The following is a 16,121-nucleotide window of genomic DNA, read 5'->3' as shown; positions in this document are numbered from 1 at the left end:
TAAGGCTCAATTGTCAGTTCCCACATACATCTTTTGCCTTCTAAATTTACAGAAATTGTTTTTGTATTGCTTTAACACACCCATACATGATATACAGGAACAATTCAAAGAACAGTTTGTATAAATTGAGTTGTTTTTGCTTGAAGGGAAATATATATATATATATATATATATATATATATATACATTCTCTTCTCCTAAACATAGGCTACAAGACATATATATATATATATATATATATATATATATATATATATATATACATCCACACGGTGTAAGCAAGAGTTTCTGTTTTTTATAGGGAAACCAGATTACTGGATTTAAAGTGCTTTGAAACTGAGCTTGCTCACGTTGTGGTAGGTGACTCATAGGGTTTTGTGAGATTTCAAGTGAATGCTCAGTTACTTTAGCAAGCTCTCTGTTTTATGGCTTTTGTATTATTCAATACAGGTTTTAGCACCAAATAATAGGCACTTCATCTTCTTTGCCAATTTGCAGTTTATATGAAACCTGTTTCACGTGCGAACTGTTTGCTGCCTTTGCTTTTCTGTTAGTTTCCACATTGGCTTTCACACATTTGCTTGATTAGAGAATGGTGTGGTTAGCATCAACTTTCAAAAATAAATCTACCCTTTCTTCCTAAGCCTTTTTCCTTTTAACACTCTCCCATTGCTTAAACTAAGACAGACAGCTGGGCAAGGAAGTGGGTAAAGGAAATAGTAGTGTAAAAGGCAGGCTTTATACAGCTGGGATACAAAGTGAATAACCTGTAATTAATATAAAAAATAAAAATTTAATTAAAAAAAAAAAAAAAAAAAAAAAGAAACGGTCAATGCTTGATGGTCCTTAGACCGATGAAAAACTTCTATTGTTTGAAGTAGGTGTAAAGTGCAGCTCTATGGCTGTGGAGGTCTTGGGGTGCAAACAGATCATGAGGTGCTGTGTTTAGACATGGGACATGTGTGCATAGCATGTACAGGAAAGGAACCTGGGCTCCCAAGTGCATTACCAAAAGAGAGGTGTGTGCAGAGCTCAAATGAAGTAGATTCCCGAGTTACTAAAGTATTCCCTAAGCTGGCCTGCTCTGTTGCAATATGATCACTCCAGCTAACTGCCAAGAGTAGTGTTTTGGTTGTTGTTTCTGTAGAAATTTGTAGTTAGTAGGGTCCTTTTCTGCTACCCACCCTAGCTCCCAAAGAGAAGACATGGAGTCTTATGAGATTGCTTCAACAAGTTTTAAGCTCTATAACTGCTCAGCTATTTCTCTATTATGCTATTTTTCTATTATGCTAGTCTGGCTCCCTCCCAGCCATGAGCTGTTTTAGTCGCCATCTCAGTCTTGCTTTGGCCTTCTGCCATGACTCTCCAAACTCATGGCAAACTCAAGGTCCTCCTTGTGGTGACTTCCTCCTCCCTTCTCCTCTTTTTCATCTCTCTCTCTCTCTTTCACTCTCTATCTTTTTCTCTCCTCCTCTCTCTGTCCCTCTGTCTTTCTACCTGAGACCTCAGACTGGGAATGGGAGTCCTGCTTGCTCTCTCCTCTGCCGAGTCATCGGTTCATAAGCTCCTTTATTAGCCTCTCAGAGACAACTGGGGAGCATTCTTTACACAACATTGAGACAGGATATTCTTCATAGAAATGACAATGGCCACATCCAGACTGCAACTGGATCTCAGGGCACAGCATCTGAATACATAATGTATGAGAACATTCCCCAACAGTTTCTGATTTACTTATTAAGTTGCCCAATTTATTAGTTACTTATCTTGTTCTTATGATAAAACACAATAAGTGAGGTGGCTTATAGAAGAGTTTAATTTGACTTTTCATTCAAGAGGGTTGGAGTCCATACAGGCAAGGAAGCAGGAAGCATGGCAGCTGGAGTAGACAGCTGAGAGCTCACATCTTGAACTGGAAGCATGAAGCAGAGCAAGCTACAAGTAGCTGGGGCTTTTACTCTCAAGGGCCACCTCCAGTGACATTCCTCCAGCAAGGCTGCACTCCCTGAACCCCCTGACAGTGCCACTAACTGGGGACCAAGTGGTAAAATGCCCAAAGCTATGGAAGACATTTATCATTTAATCCACATACTGAGGCTGGCCTTGAACTCATGACCCTCCTGGCTCAGCATTCCCAGAGCCACCAGTTCCTGTACTGCAAGCATTTTAATAATGAGTTTGTAAATGGTTTTCTGTGGCTGCTTTGCAGATGAGCTCAGACACAAACAGTGAAGGTCATGGTGTCCAGGATTTGAAGCCCCTCAGCTTCCTGGGCTTCTTTTCACAGAACACCTCTCTTAGAATGGCACATTTCTGTCTTTGTCCATTCACATTTACAGAATAAACTATCTGTAAGCATCATGGTGCTTTTAGAGTCCATGCTTTGTGCCACTAACTGAACTGGGAGGGCAGACAGCAAGGACAGACTGAGTGTGCAGATCTGCTGTGCATGGTTAAGTAATCGAGATGCGGTTTGCAGTCAGGAGTCATTGCACATGGTATCACGTTTTGGTTCCTTTTGGCAGATCCAGCGGTTGTCTGAACCACAGTCCTCAGAAACCACTTTGTCCTTTGAGATGGAACCACAGCTGTCTGCTTTAGCTTCACCCGTAACTTGTACTCTGAGGAGGAAGAGAATAGCTGTTCTTAGTTATCCTGAATTGGCCATCTTCTCCTCTATACTTCTAAGGACTGTAGAATCCAGAGTGCTTAAGCACAGGACACAGAGTAACAACATGTGTCGACATTAAAGATGGAGGCTTATCTGAACACATCTCCTATATATTTTTCAATTTTACTTTCAACTAGAGAAGAATTCTTCCAGGAAAAAAAATATTCATACGATAAAAAAAAATTTTTGGAAGCAGGATTGCATCTCATTGGACTGCTAACATCTCATGCACAGAAAAGAGCCACCTCACTTTCCTGAGCTCCCGTTTCCTGAGTGTATAGGCTATAACCAGCCAGTGCTTGAGGAAGGCGTTCATATGTACAGTGACAACAGTTAAACGCGGTGGGTGTTCAGTGACTGTGCATAACATACAGACTGAGCTCACAGGATCTACAGAGGAAAGAGGCTAAGGCCATGTGATAATCATAACCCTTTATGCCTGTGGGCATTTGATTTAATACTCATACATGGCTCAGGTGTGAACTAGAATCCAAACAACACAGGAAAAATTAGAGTTAACTGTAGAAGAGATGAGTTCAGAATGCACTGATTTATTGTAAACAGAAGGTGGTGTACGACAGTGGCTGGGGCTGTCTTACAGCTGCTCTTTCTTCCTTTTGTCATTTCTTCATGGAGCCCTTTGGGCCTGAGAGGCAACTCTGCCCTCACCCAACTTCCTGTATTCTAGCAGTCACGCCATAGACTTCCCTCCACTGTAAATGGCCTTTGTCTTATTTCTTCATGCTTCAGGACTTTCTTCAAGTGTAAAGATAATTTCCTTACACCAATCTGTTCAAAATGCCTTTAAGTTTTCCTAGGCCATCTCCTATCAGACCTTTGGAAATTACTAGCATTATTTTATCAATTCGGAAATAATCATGCATTTGGTTACATTTTCCTTATCTGAAAACCAGGGTAAGAGAGTTAAAACAAAAGCAGGGCTTGACTGATGCTCTTTCTACCGTAGCTCAGCAGCCTGCGGGCTTAATGATCACTGCCACGTGATCATTTTATACTCATGGTAAAATGACAGATGGACTGAGCTGAACCCATACACTTCAGATATCTTACAGTTTTACTATCACCGTGAATCACAATAATGTAAACATGTTATATCATAGCCTAATTAAGTAATAGACACTGGAAAGTGTTGTGCAGGTTTCTGGGTGAGTAGAGTTATCAGTGTCCAACTTAGCTGTGGATCCCACAAGCTACAACGACAACCTGCTTATATGCTGGTGCAATAGTGGCAGGACTATTGTGGAAGTAACCAACCACTCTCTGATTGACTCTGAGGCTCACTTTGCAGGATGGCCTCTGCCTCAGCTCCTGTCTCCAGGTTCCTGCCCTGCTTGAGTTCCTGCCTGAATTCCTTCAGTGATGAGAAGAGACATGGAAGCATAGCCAGATAAATAAACTCTTTCCTCTCTAACTTGCCTTTGGTCATAGCAACATTAACCCTAAATAGCACACTCTGAAAGCATTAGAAAAAAATCAGGATAGATTTTATGACACAAGATGTGTGTATTTTGTTTTTGTAAATATATTCTAACCCATAACATTTATTTGTTTTAAAATAATTCCCACTTTAACGTCTTACTTTTTGAAAAAAGAATTCAAAATATGGTCTTGTATACTGTCAACATTTGCTCTCTAGGTTAACAATGTGTTTAACAATCTCTAAACTTAATACATTATTATATTTTATATAACATATATCTGTATGTTTCAGTATTTTAAATTTCAATCATTTTTATTCTAAATAATTAAAAGGAATGTTTAAAGTTTTGACTTGTGTAATTTGCATAAATTTACTCAGGATTTGTGTCTTAGCTAAATTACCATTGCTATGATAAAACAACATGACCAAAAGCAACTTGGGAAGAAAAGGATTTATTTCACTTATAGTTCCAATACGTCCTTCACTGAGGTAAGTCAAAACAGGCACTCAAGCAGGCCAGAAAGCAGGAGGCAGGGACCATAAAGGAACATAGAGGAGACAGGCATCGGCAGTTTATAAGAACGAGGGGAAACCCTGTGTTCAAATGAGGTGTTTAAGTTTAATTGGGCATGAGTAAGCCAAAGGGGTCTTTTGATTGCTGGACTTCAATACTTTAATAACTGAACCTTGGTAGTCAGCCTCAGGGGAGGAAGTGGCCCAATAAGGGAAAAGACCTTGGTGGCTGGATTTGGAACAGTTTTTAGCAAGGCAGAGGAATGAGGGAAAAGGCCAAGGCCTGCTGGCACCATGTTTGCCTTGTTCAGCCTGGCTAGTCTCCCTCCCCCCTCCCAGATTACTCTAGCTTTTCACAAGCTGACATAAAGCTCAACAGCACAATTAATAAAAATGGTACTCAACGTAATAGCTTCTTCTTAAAAAAATTAGAAGCAATCCCAGCAACCACAAGGTGGCTCATAACCATCTAAAGAAATGAGATCTGGTGACCTCTTCTGGCATGCAGGCACACATGCAGGTCAAATAGTATATAAATCATAAACAAATAAAATATTAAAAACAAAACAAGAAACCCGAGTCTTGTTTCTTTAAAACATGAAATGTTCTTGGATGTGTTTTTGTGCTCTACTAGGTACAGCAGAAAAAAAATGACTTTACTTCAGCCTATTACTACTGATTGATAATGTTTAAACTGTTCTTTGTGTGCTTCTCTGGAAAACCGTATTTGCCATGCTCAGCTTGCCTTTGTTATTGTAGTCGGCTTGAGCTTTCTTAACCCTCAGTATAAATTGTCTGCTGCTCTGAATAAAGTCGGCTGTTGTGTGAGACTGTTCTCCAGGTCCTCCTGCCTCTGGAGTGGTGATACATTGCTCCTTGTTATGCCAGTAATTATGAATTCTGCTCAAATATATAACTTAGGTATGAAGCATCAGTTCTCCCACTGCAATCTCCCATGCAGTCTCCCACAATAAGAAAATGAGACACCGAAGAGCAAATAGCTCTGACTGCTTTGTGATCTATACACACTTATGGCTTAGATGCCAAGTATGCCCTAACTGGGCACCTACTGAGACCTCAGTGTCCAGCTGCTGATGCTACTCATGGGTGATTGGAGCATGAGGACGTTAGTTCTGTCAATGGATTAACTAACTGATGAGTTCCCAGCTGAATGAAGTGACCCTCACAGGAAGGGGCCATGCCTTTGAAAGGCGTATCTGCCCTGTGTCTCCTTTCTTCTCTGCTCCTGTGTTCTACAGGTGAGCAGCTTTGCTTGTCTCTGAGGTTCTGCATTGCCACAGGAATCACAGCAGTGCAGCAGCAGACCAAAGGCTTAGATGTCTTCACTTCAAAACAAAGATACCCAATCATCTTTCCATTCTTCTTTGTCTCAGATCTTTTATTACTATGACAAGAAGCTGATTATACACAATTTTATCTTATCCTCTCAAACAATTGTTGATATGTGGGTATTTTCTCTCAGATGTCAGAGCTCCACACTGATTTTACTTTATTTTTCTTTCATGCTCTGCCAGTTGGGACCAGACAAATTGATCTGTAGATACCCTGTGTTATATTTTCACCAAAAATTAAAATTTGCTGCTCAGGACATTCCATGTAAAACTCCATTGCAGGCATGCACACACACATTACCTTTTATAAGACTGTTATCTTTTCACATGTGAAGAATTTAAACCACCCGGGGAATCATATTTTCGGGCTGTTCTGAACCTCTTTAATCTTAGCTATCAGTGTTAGAGCCCTATAGCCCTAAAGACCTGAGATGTTTTGGGGTAACCTACTCCAACACGTTGTGTATCAACTGGCTATGAAAGTGTGCCCCTGTAGGGTATATGGTATTGTCATCTCTATACCTCACAAGATCTACTTTCTAATATGTAAATGTTAGTTGCTTCCTCACCTGCACAAAATGTTGGTACTCTGAGATTATCATGTTAAAAATCAAGCTGCTGGAGGGTTGGGGAAGGGGTCACTTAGACCTGAATCTGGCCAAGAGATACTGAAAGATAGACAGGTGTGATCCTGCTGCTGATTGGTTCAGGTGAGTAAGCTGTGGAACCTCTCCCATTAGGCTAATAGGTGGTTTTGGTATCAGAAAGGAAAGGGATTTGGATGAAAAAGTAGCTGGTTCCAGGGGATCAGATACCCTCACAGAGACACACATGCAGTTAAAACACCAATTGACATTAAAAGAAAAAAATAAATAAAAGAGCTGGAGGCTGGTGCTGGAGGAAGAATGGGAGCAGATCAGGAGGCATGGTGGCAGGGGAGTCCTCCTGAGTAGGTGGTTAGCTGCCTCCAGCAAAAAGGCTAACAGGCTTGTACTATTCAGGTGTCTCCATGTCCTTATTATTAAGCCCCAAGCAGCAGCCCCCTAAAACCACCGCAGTAGAAATGAATATTCGAGTTAGCATCTCTATACTCACACATCAGAGCTTAAAGCAGAGTTGTTTATCCACTTCCAGGTCTTGTCAGGCAATTCATATCTTAGTCCAATCCAAAATATAAAGTCTTTTGTCTGGTTCTGTAGGAATCTCTACAACCAAAACAGAGTAGGCCTTAACCCTGAGACTGTGTCTGAGTGGATCCATCACCAGCCTCCTGAAGCCTAGTTCAAGGTCACCTGTCTCTGACCTGAGTGCCCAGGTTATTCTTCCTACTTTGTGAAATCTGTGCCCATCTTTATGATCCTAGGACACACGTCTTCCAGACACAGTGATTGGCTCCATGTCATAAGTCTCTCAGACTATGAGCTTCCTTAAAGTCCCCACTTCCTTTGCATGGAAGATGTGTAAGTCTAGACGGTGGTGTAACTTCAAGAACAGCTAATATCTCTGTTTTGTTGAACAACTTACCAGCTCTTCTTGGTCTTGAACAAGCAGCAAAGTGGCTCCTTTCTGATCACAGTCATCCATACCTTCCTTCCAAGTGTTGGAAACTTGAGAAAAATGTATGCATTTATGTCTGTGTGGAATCCAGTCTTTTGGGCACATTGACTTAGCTGGACTCTCTGAAGTGAGAAGGAGACACGGAATATTTCTACCTGTTCTTACTGCACCACAGCCAGCTGCACACAGTAGTTGCTTTACTAACACACACTTTTAGTAACATGTGCAGGAACGAGAGTACTGTCATGACAGATCAGAGAAATGTAAATAACAAAGAATGTATTTTATTTTTGTTTCTATTAATTAACTTCAGACAAAGTTATCTATTTGACAGGTTTATTAAAACAGTCAAGTATTCCTTGAGGTGGTTTAAATCTAATGGTCCCCACAGGCTCACACATTTAAATGCTTAGTTATCAGGGAGTAGTATTACTTTAGGAGGCGTGGCCTTCTTGGAGGAAGGGTGTCATGGGGGAGGGACAGGGTGAAAGGGAGGAGAGGGGGAGATGGGAGGGTGGGCTTTAAAGTTTCAAAAGCCCAAATCAGGCCCAGGGCCCTTTCTTCCTGCAGATCCAGATATAGAACTCTCCCTCAGCAGCTCTAGCACCATGTCTGCCTATGTGTTCCCCACCGTGGGGACATGGATTAAACCTCTGAAATTGTGAGCCAGCCCCAATTAAATGATTTGTTTTTATTTGTTCTGTTTTCTATAAGACTTGCATGGTCATGGTGTCTCTCTACAGCACTGGCTATAAAGCATTTGTCTGAAGCATATTACTTTGTGTGTGTGTGTGTGTGTGTGTGTGTGTGTGTGTGTGTGTGTTTATGTGCACGTGTGTTCAAGAACACATGCCTAGGCACATGCAGAGGCCAGAGAAAGATGTAAAGTCTTTGTCTCGATTCTATTCTGTCTTCACCTATTCTTTAGAAACAGGGTTTCTCCTTGAATGTGAAGCTAATGCGTGTGTGTGTTTTCCTGCGAAGCTGGAAACCAGCAGGCCTCAGTGCCCATCCTCTCTTGCAGTGCAGGGGTGTTAATACATAGATGCTGGGGCTGTAACTACAGTTTTCATGCTTGCATGCAAGCACTCTTAACCACTGGGCTGCCTCTTAAGCCCCCTGCTTTTTGGATTGGTATTTGTCTGTTAGTGATCAACTGTGCTAGCAACCTGGGGTAGCAAGTCCAGGTAGCTAAGACACTAGAATTGAAGGTCATGTAGCCTCAGTGAAGTTTCCAGAGGCATCATTTACCATTCACGAGAACTTTTGACAAGTTCTTAACTTCCTATGCTGCACTTTTCTCAAACATAAGACCCACAGCGGTGTGAGCTTTGACTAAAGGTAACATGATAGTGATCTAATATCAGGATGTCAAAGTTACCTGCTGGTTTTGTCCTGTTCACTTGAACATCCACACTGCTTTTTTCTGCTGATGTGTTTTGGAGCAGTGATAGCACTAGTAATAAGAAAACACACGAAGAAGATGAAATGCTAAACAAGGCAGTGAAACGGGTGTTGTATCTATCACTTCAGGAAGTCAAGCCAGCTCAACAAGCTGGAGGACAGACAGGAGACAATGCATTAGCAACATGTTAACGATGGACCCAACTGGACACAGAACAGATGGATTCACAGGGCTGTTAGGTCACAGGCCATCTAAGGGCACCGTGAAGCTCTTACCGCCCTCACACTCCTGAACATCTCCTCTGTGAGTGTACTCACACCCACACCGACCAGACGGTTGCTGGCTTCCTTCTGGGGTTCAGGAGACACCTAATGAACTCATATTTAGGCCTTGTGGTTTTCGTTGCTATTGTCACCTTGTCACATCTGTGACCTTTGGCACAGCTTTGGGTGTCCATGTGTCACCCCCAGAATGATTCTCAGAATAAGTAAGAACTGTGACGGGGACATTGTCCTGTAACTGCTCCTCAGTGATCTTTCCCCAGGCTCAAGGGGGCCATATCATGTGAGGAAGCTGAAATACTTATGGTGGAAATAGAGAAAGAATTTTAAGGTAAAAGGTTCTGTCTCACTTACCTAAGACACTGAGTCCAATCACCCCCAGGACAAGAAGGATGAGCCCAGCACAGACGAATTTCAGAGCCAACCGATGCCAGCGTGGGCACCGACAGGTGTCTGAGAAGTTAAAGAAAATACTCTTTTCATCTAGTTGAGTGCATTTGGAATGAAAGTCAGAGGTGGCTTGATTGACGTGGACAACAGATTCAAGTTAAGGGTGGGGTGCGGAAAAGAACCTCCCTAAGCCATTTTTCTGTAGAGTTCCACAACATAAGTTTTCAGTTGGGTCAACTAATCTTTTCTCTGATAACATGGGAATACTTGTACATGTTTCCTGTGAGAAGGGGTATTAGGAGGGTCAAACTTGATGAGAAAGATCTTTTGAAATGTTCTGACTGAGTGCTGTACAAAAATAAAGTATATGCTCTGTTTTGGAAATGAGGTACCATTTCCTCCAAAAAGGAGAGGAGCATCTTCGTTTATAGAAGGCACACACACACACACACACACACACACACACACACACACAGCTTACCTTTGTGCTGGCAATGTATAGTAATTCTATTATTTAACATGAGGTCTGCTTCACTGCTGTCTAGAATGATCTTCTCCAACTTGGAGCAACATGAGTGCATACTGTGGCTATAACTTTCACAGCTTGTTAGGTAGTGGCAAAATCTGTTTTTTTCTTTTTCTTTCCTTAAATAGGATAGCTTTAGTGTAGAGGAAGAATGCCCCCGGCTAATCTTTGACACAACAGGGTTGCCAGCATTCACAGCACTCACAGTTGGAGGCTACGATTTGGTAAAATGATGGTTATTTGAGCACAAACCTGGGTAGCTGGCAGGCGGTGAGGAGTGACTCTTGTCTTTACCGAGCCTGTGTGAGAGCTCACTGTGCTGTCCAGAACTACGTCCAGCTTAAAACACAGTTACTCATTCTTGACATTTTCCATTTAATCTTTTTATTAATATTTCTCAACTTGTTATTGACTACAGGTTATGAATGTGCAGAAATTGAAATAGCAGATAAAGAGGGCACTGGCGTATAACAGGCTTGCATCAATTACTACACCATGAATGTCTCATGTTTGTCAGAAGTTGAGATACATCAGGTTATGAACTACGTCCATAAAAAAATCATGATTTGGTCAATCTATTTTGATTTCAGACAACGTTAAAAGCATGGGTGTCTTCTGGGAAATAACAACAATAGTTTTATATATAAAAATACTATGGAGAAATATTAGCTAGCTTCTATAACTCTATTATAATTCCCCCTGGCTCTCATTTGGTCTCTAGCCTTTACATTTATAATGATTTTTATTAATTCTAAGAAAGCTTTTCTAGTTGCCTTTTTGCTGTACTTTGTTCTCCTTTTATCAAGGGTGGCCTCTAACTCTCTGTGTGGTTGAACTCCTGATCCTCCTACCTCTACCTCTGAGGTTCTTGTATCACAGGTATGAACCACATTCCTGGCTAAGGTTTTCTTACTTCTGCACAGTAGCTCCCCTTTCTTCTTTATTGGTTTTGGTTTTTTGAGATAGGGTTTTTCTGTGCAGCCTTGGCAGTCCTATACTCTGTAGACCAGGTTAGCCTAGAACTCATAGAGATCTGTCTGCTGCTGCTTCCTGAGCATTGGGACTAAAGACCTATGCCACCACACCTAGCTGCATGACACCTCTTGATTGATGATTTATATATTTTTATGTTGGTTTTGTATTTTTCTAAATATTTCTTAATATAAATGAATATTTGTTTTGAGTTACATGTTAAATTTTTGAAAATAAGATGGGCTATCATATTGTCTTTTATTCTTGTTTTATTTTCCAGAATTTTCTGTATATTCATTTCTATTTTCTTTATATACATTGTTTTAATATAATCACTGGCAACCTAATTGTGTAACCCAGACTGAAGACAAACATCATTTGTCTCTCATCTCTAGACCAGAACAGAGATATGACATCCACTTAAGCAAGTTACTTCCTTTTAAAATGTTACTCTGGAGACAGAATAAAAGGAAGAGATGGAGAGGGAGAGAAGAACAAAAATATTCCAGAAGGGACAAAAGACATTAATGCATGCACGTAGCAGTGGTTAGACCCAACTAACTACAGACTGAAGATAGTTACATACAAAAGCTGCGTTTGTGTTGAATGCACACAGTCTTTCTCCGTCATTATTCTCTGAGCAAATACATGGTGGCCGCTATTCCTACAGCTTTGAAGTCATCCTAGGTGCTGTAGGATATCCGCAGGTTATCTGGAGCGCACAGCCATATGCAGGTTACTTATAAGCACTATGCTTTATGTAAGAGACCAGCATATATGCAGACAGTCTGCAAGCAAGCTCCCGTGGACACTGAGCACCGTTGTATGGTGAGAGGTGATACAAGACTGTCATGGGAGGAAGCAGTCAGTGTATTTGAGGGCTTGAGGGTGTGGCCAAGTGGGTCACCTCTGCTGTGTTCTACACAGGAGAAATAGACCCCAGAGGAGATGCTAAAGCTTGAAGGCTCAAAACATTTTTCTAATTCATGAATTTTCCTACTTATAAAATGTGGACAATGTCTACTTCATAGTGTTCTAGAGAGGACTGTATAAAGTAAATATTCTAAATTCCTGAGCATAGTTTCTGGCCCTTGGTAACTGACAAAAAATATTTTATTTTTCCTAAAAAGTGAGTTTTTCTTTGTTTGTTTGAATTGTAGGTAGTAAGCCATTTGGGTGACCTAAAATATCTTTATCCATGCATGACAAAATTTAGAGAACTCCCATCTTCTACGTTGGGCTCTTCATACTCTCGTCATACTGTTGAAGTTCATGTAGAAGAAGCTATGTGAGCACAGGTTACGTGGAGGGACCTGTGAGAAGCTCTTCTTTGGTATTTACACAATGCTGAGTCGTCGCCACTGCTCCAAACATTTAATGGCTTCTCCCCTCAACATCTGACCCTCTGGAAAGTCTTCCGAATCCCTTTCCACCTGTCACCATTCCTCCTGCCTTGACCTCCGCAGCACACCAGGCATCATGTTCTCCTACGACATCACAGCCATGTTCACCCTTTGCCTTTGCAGGTCCAGCTTCCTAGAAGACTCATCTCTCAGATACTCAGCCTTGGCCCCCAACATCTGTCAGGGCTGGACTCCAGCATCATTTCTCAGGATGATTTCTTTGCTTGACATGATGCTGTCTCTAATGGTAAAAGTCTTTATTTCCATTTAAATGTTTTTCTTGCTGGCATTCAACACCACACAGTTGAGTTTATATCACTGATTTTTAAACTTCACAGTAATATAAAATCTACAGGGAGAAAGCTGTTTTCCTGTTACTTCATAGCTGCTTTCCCTGTGTCTAGAGTAATGTTTGTCTCATAGTAATTGGTTATTTTCTTTCTTCTTTCTTTCTTTCTTTCTTTCTTTCTTTCTTTCTTTCTTTCTTTCTTTCTTTCTTTCTTTCTTTCTCTCTTCCTTCCTTAATAAACTCTGGAGGCATTTGTGCATATTTTATCCATTGTACCATCAAAACAGACCTTTGGCTATTTGACCACAAACAAAATTCGTCAATGCCCATGACCCCCTTTCCGGTTCTCTTTGCTGGCAGATCTAATCACAGTGCTATGAATGTACCACGTTTTGAGTCCTTTAGCTAAACAGGTACCAGTGGTTTCACAGCTTTTATGCTACTGCGTCAGAATTTTCTCTTCAGATGTTATGCACTATTTTTTTCTACGAGTTTTTTCTTTAGGTTTGTTTCCATATTAGTGACATTGAAAATAATGATTACTTTTTTCAAGTCTTTTCTAGACTTTCTAGACACTTTTTCTATGCAGTCTTCTTGACTTGGGATCATATACAGTAAAGTTTGAAGAGAGCATCATAATCTTTAGCTACATTAATTTTCTTACACACTTTTCAACAAAGCTCTTCTTCTACATTTGCTAAGCATCATGGAAAAACAAACGCTTTCTTCCCCCGCTCCCCGAAAAAAAATGGTGCCATCAACTCCCCAGTTATCAAGCCAGTTCCTCCCTCCACTTTCCACTGACACTTATCTAAATATTGTCATGAGACATTTTTTTCACTCAAACCATTGACAATTCAACAGTCTATAACAAGAAGTCCTGAAGTTTGAACTCCATATGTCACAACAAATGTGGGACTTCAAATTGGAAAGCAACTGCTTTAAGGTCTGTGTCAGTAGAGTCAGTTAGACAGCAGAATGGAATGCTGTATCATGATCATTTTATGTCCTTGCTGCCTGAGAGTCTGGTCTCTTACATCTTAGCCATCTCTAGGTCATGTGCTTTGCCTCTTCCCAGCCTTTTACATTTCTTTTGTTTGAGTTACTACTAAATCCTGTGGTGGACAAGAGTGCTTGTTGAAAGATTAATTCCCATGTGGCTGTGCTACCTTGAGGTTCATCTACTTAAAGCTGTTATACTTTGCAAGATAGAAAGAACCAGCTTTTTAAAAAATTAAATAAACACACACACACACACACACACGCACACACACACCTATATAAGTCACCAGCTTTTAATTTAATTCCAGCCTTTGATTTTGCCTCTGACTTTCCCCCAAAGATTGTCCTTCTTTTGAGGAGACAAAGACATTAACCATGAAGTCTAAGCTTTGCCCTGTGATGGGCGAAATGGGGTTGCCACTGAGGTAGAACTGTGTCATAGTGTCCATGCTCTGTAGATGAATTTGGAATTGGCCATTGAATGCAGCAAGTACCTGTAAAAACACCCCTTTGCTCATATAAGCAAAATATTCTCTTTCTGTCAGGATTTTAAACGAAGGCTGAATAGGGGAAGTGATGTTCAGGTTTTCTGCCTGCTGCTTGAGTAAAAAACAGAATGCATGGCCTTTCCCAAATTGTGATTTTCTGCAGACAGGCTGCCTATAGTATTTAACACTAACAAAGACATGCTTGTCACCTTTAAAGCAATGGCTTAAACCCATACGTTTCAGAGGAAAATCTTCACTCCGGAAGAGAATTCAAATGCCAGAGGAGAAGTAAAGCTGCTTACCTGGGGGAAGAGATGGAGATGATGTCTGTGTGGGCTCTGGGGTCCTGGCTAGGTTTAAGTCAGCATAGACCACTGAGGTGTCCATTGTAGATGGAGGGATTTGGCACTGATCGCGTGAGCAGGGACAAACTCCAAGTTCTGCGAGGTGAAGTGAGCGAAAAAGGAAGTCCGCTGCAAGTGCTCTGCTGTGTGTCCCCACCCTCCCACACTGGTAGCTCAGGGTTTCTCCATAGTCACTGACCTTGCTGTGTGTCCTGCTCACACAGCTTGCTATTTTGTTGTTTTGTTTTGTTTTTAAAGAAAAAATGTGCAACATACAAAACATAAGGTTTGTTTTTTAGACAAAGTTTTGGAAAAGTCTTTCTTGTTCTTATTCCTCTAATCATGAGTTACCCTCTCAGAGCTCCAGTGAAATATTCATCTTGAATTCAGATGCTTCTGCATTACCCCTGAATCCCCAGAGATTAAGATGCACAATATTTTATGCTACGTTATGAAAATGAGGATTGGTACAAATAGTCCATGGTACTATTTGACATCAATTGAAGCTCTAAAAGTCTTCTGAGATGGCCATGTTGTGAATGAAGCCGTGAAACGTGGAAATGCAGACACGAATGTGGTACAGACCTGTGAGTGACCCAATGGGAAAGCAGTGATGGGGGACAGCATGTGCGAAAGGACTTCCTCTGTCAGAGCTACAGGGAGTGGGGCATGTGGGTCCCTGGGCTGTGCTAACTCCTCCAAGGATGCTCAGGCCTAGGGCCTTAGAGCAAGGACTACAAATGGCACCAGGTCAGCCATTCTCATATCACAAGTGAAAAAGAAGAAGAAAAGCCAGGATTTCCTTAAAGTCGCTTTCTGTGGTCAGGGTGGAACTGTAGTGGACACTCAAGTCACATGGCTGTGGCAGCAGTCTGCTGGCTGTGGGGTCCAGAAGACACGGGGTGTGGACATCCAACATGGGGCTCACCCTCACTCCCCAAGACCACTGATGATTATGGAGCCAGTGGAAGCCTGTGTGAGGGTCTCAGGCTCACTCGGTGACTCGGTGGAACTACACCAGCTGTCACTGTGTGGTGACGGTGATTTCACTCAGCACCACGTCAGGCTTTCTGCCTCACGCTTCATTGGTACCTAAAATGTCAACAAGTGCACAAGAGTTTCCAGAGTTGTCCATCTTTGCTCAGATTTGCTAAATCTGGCAGACGAGACAACCATCTAAAATGAAATCTTGTGCCCTCTTCTGGCTTACAGGTGTACATGAAAACACACATTGTATATATAATAAATAAATATCTTTTAAAAAATAGGGTACAGAGCTAAACAGAGGATTCTCAATAGAGGAATATTGAATGGCAGAGAAACACTTAAAGAAATGTTCAATATTCTTAGTCATCAGGAAAATGCAAATCAAAAGGACCCTGAGATTTCACCTTACACCCATCAGAATGGCTAAGATCCAAAACTCAAGTAACAACATATGCTGGTGGGAATGTAAATTTGTACAACCACAGTGGAAATCAATCTGG

General features: G+C 41.3%; 1 protein-coding gene across 1 annotated transcript; it reads right to left on the bottom strand.

Annotated features, from left to right (window-relative positions):
- Positions 1-1,804: 1,804 nt before the first annotated feature.
- Positions 1,805-14,816, bottom strand: LOC110543539 (killer cell lectin-like receptor subfamily B member 1B allele C). Its single transcript, XM_060383368.1, has 6 exons — positions 14,593-14,816; positions 9,575-9,673; positions 8,916-8,990; positions 7,502-7,656; positions 7,073-7,182; positions 1,805-2,621 (listed from the first exon to the last, which is right to left on the bottom strand). The coding sequence occupies exons 1-6, from the start codon at positions 14,675-14,677 to the stop codon at positions 2,480-2,482; spliced, it is 666 nt and encodes a 221-aa protein (XP_060239351.1). The 5' UTR covers positions 14,678-14,816; the 3' UTR covers positions 1,805-2,479.
- Positions 14,817-16,121: the final 1,305 nt, after the last annotated feature.

Source organism: Meriones unguiculatus, chromosome 5 (assembly GCF_030254825.1).
Source record: "Meriones unguiculatus strain TT.TT164.6M chromosome 5, Bangor_MerUng_6.1, whole genome shotgun sequence".
Lineage (NCBI taxonomy): Eukaryota > Metazoa > Chordata > Mammalia > Rodentia > Muridae > Meriones > Meriones unguiculatus.
Note: the sequence above shows the minus strand (reverse complement) of the source record. Positions and strands in the feature narration are given on the sequence as shown.

Excerpts from the sequence above, each read along its gene's own strand:
- LOC110543539 (XM_060383368.1), bottom strand. The coding sequence starts at position 14,677 with ATGGACACCTCAGTGGTCTATGCTGACTTAAACCTAGCCAGGACCCCA. Across the intron at positions 7,657-8,915 it reads GAACAGGACAAAACCAGCAG|AGAGTCCAGCTAAGTCAATG; the intron begins GTAACTTTGACA and ends TTCTCACTTCAG. Across the intron at positions 7,183-7,501 it reads TTCAAGACCAAGAAGAGCTG|AGATTCCTACAGAACCAGAC; the intron begins GTAAGTTGTTCA and ends TTTTGGTTGTAG.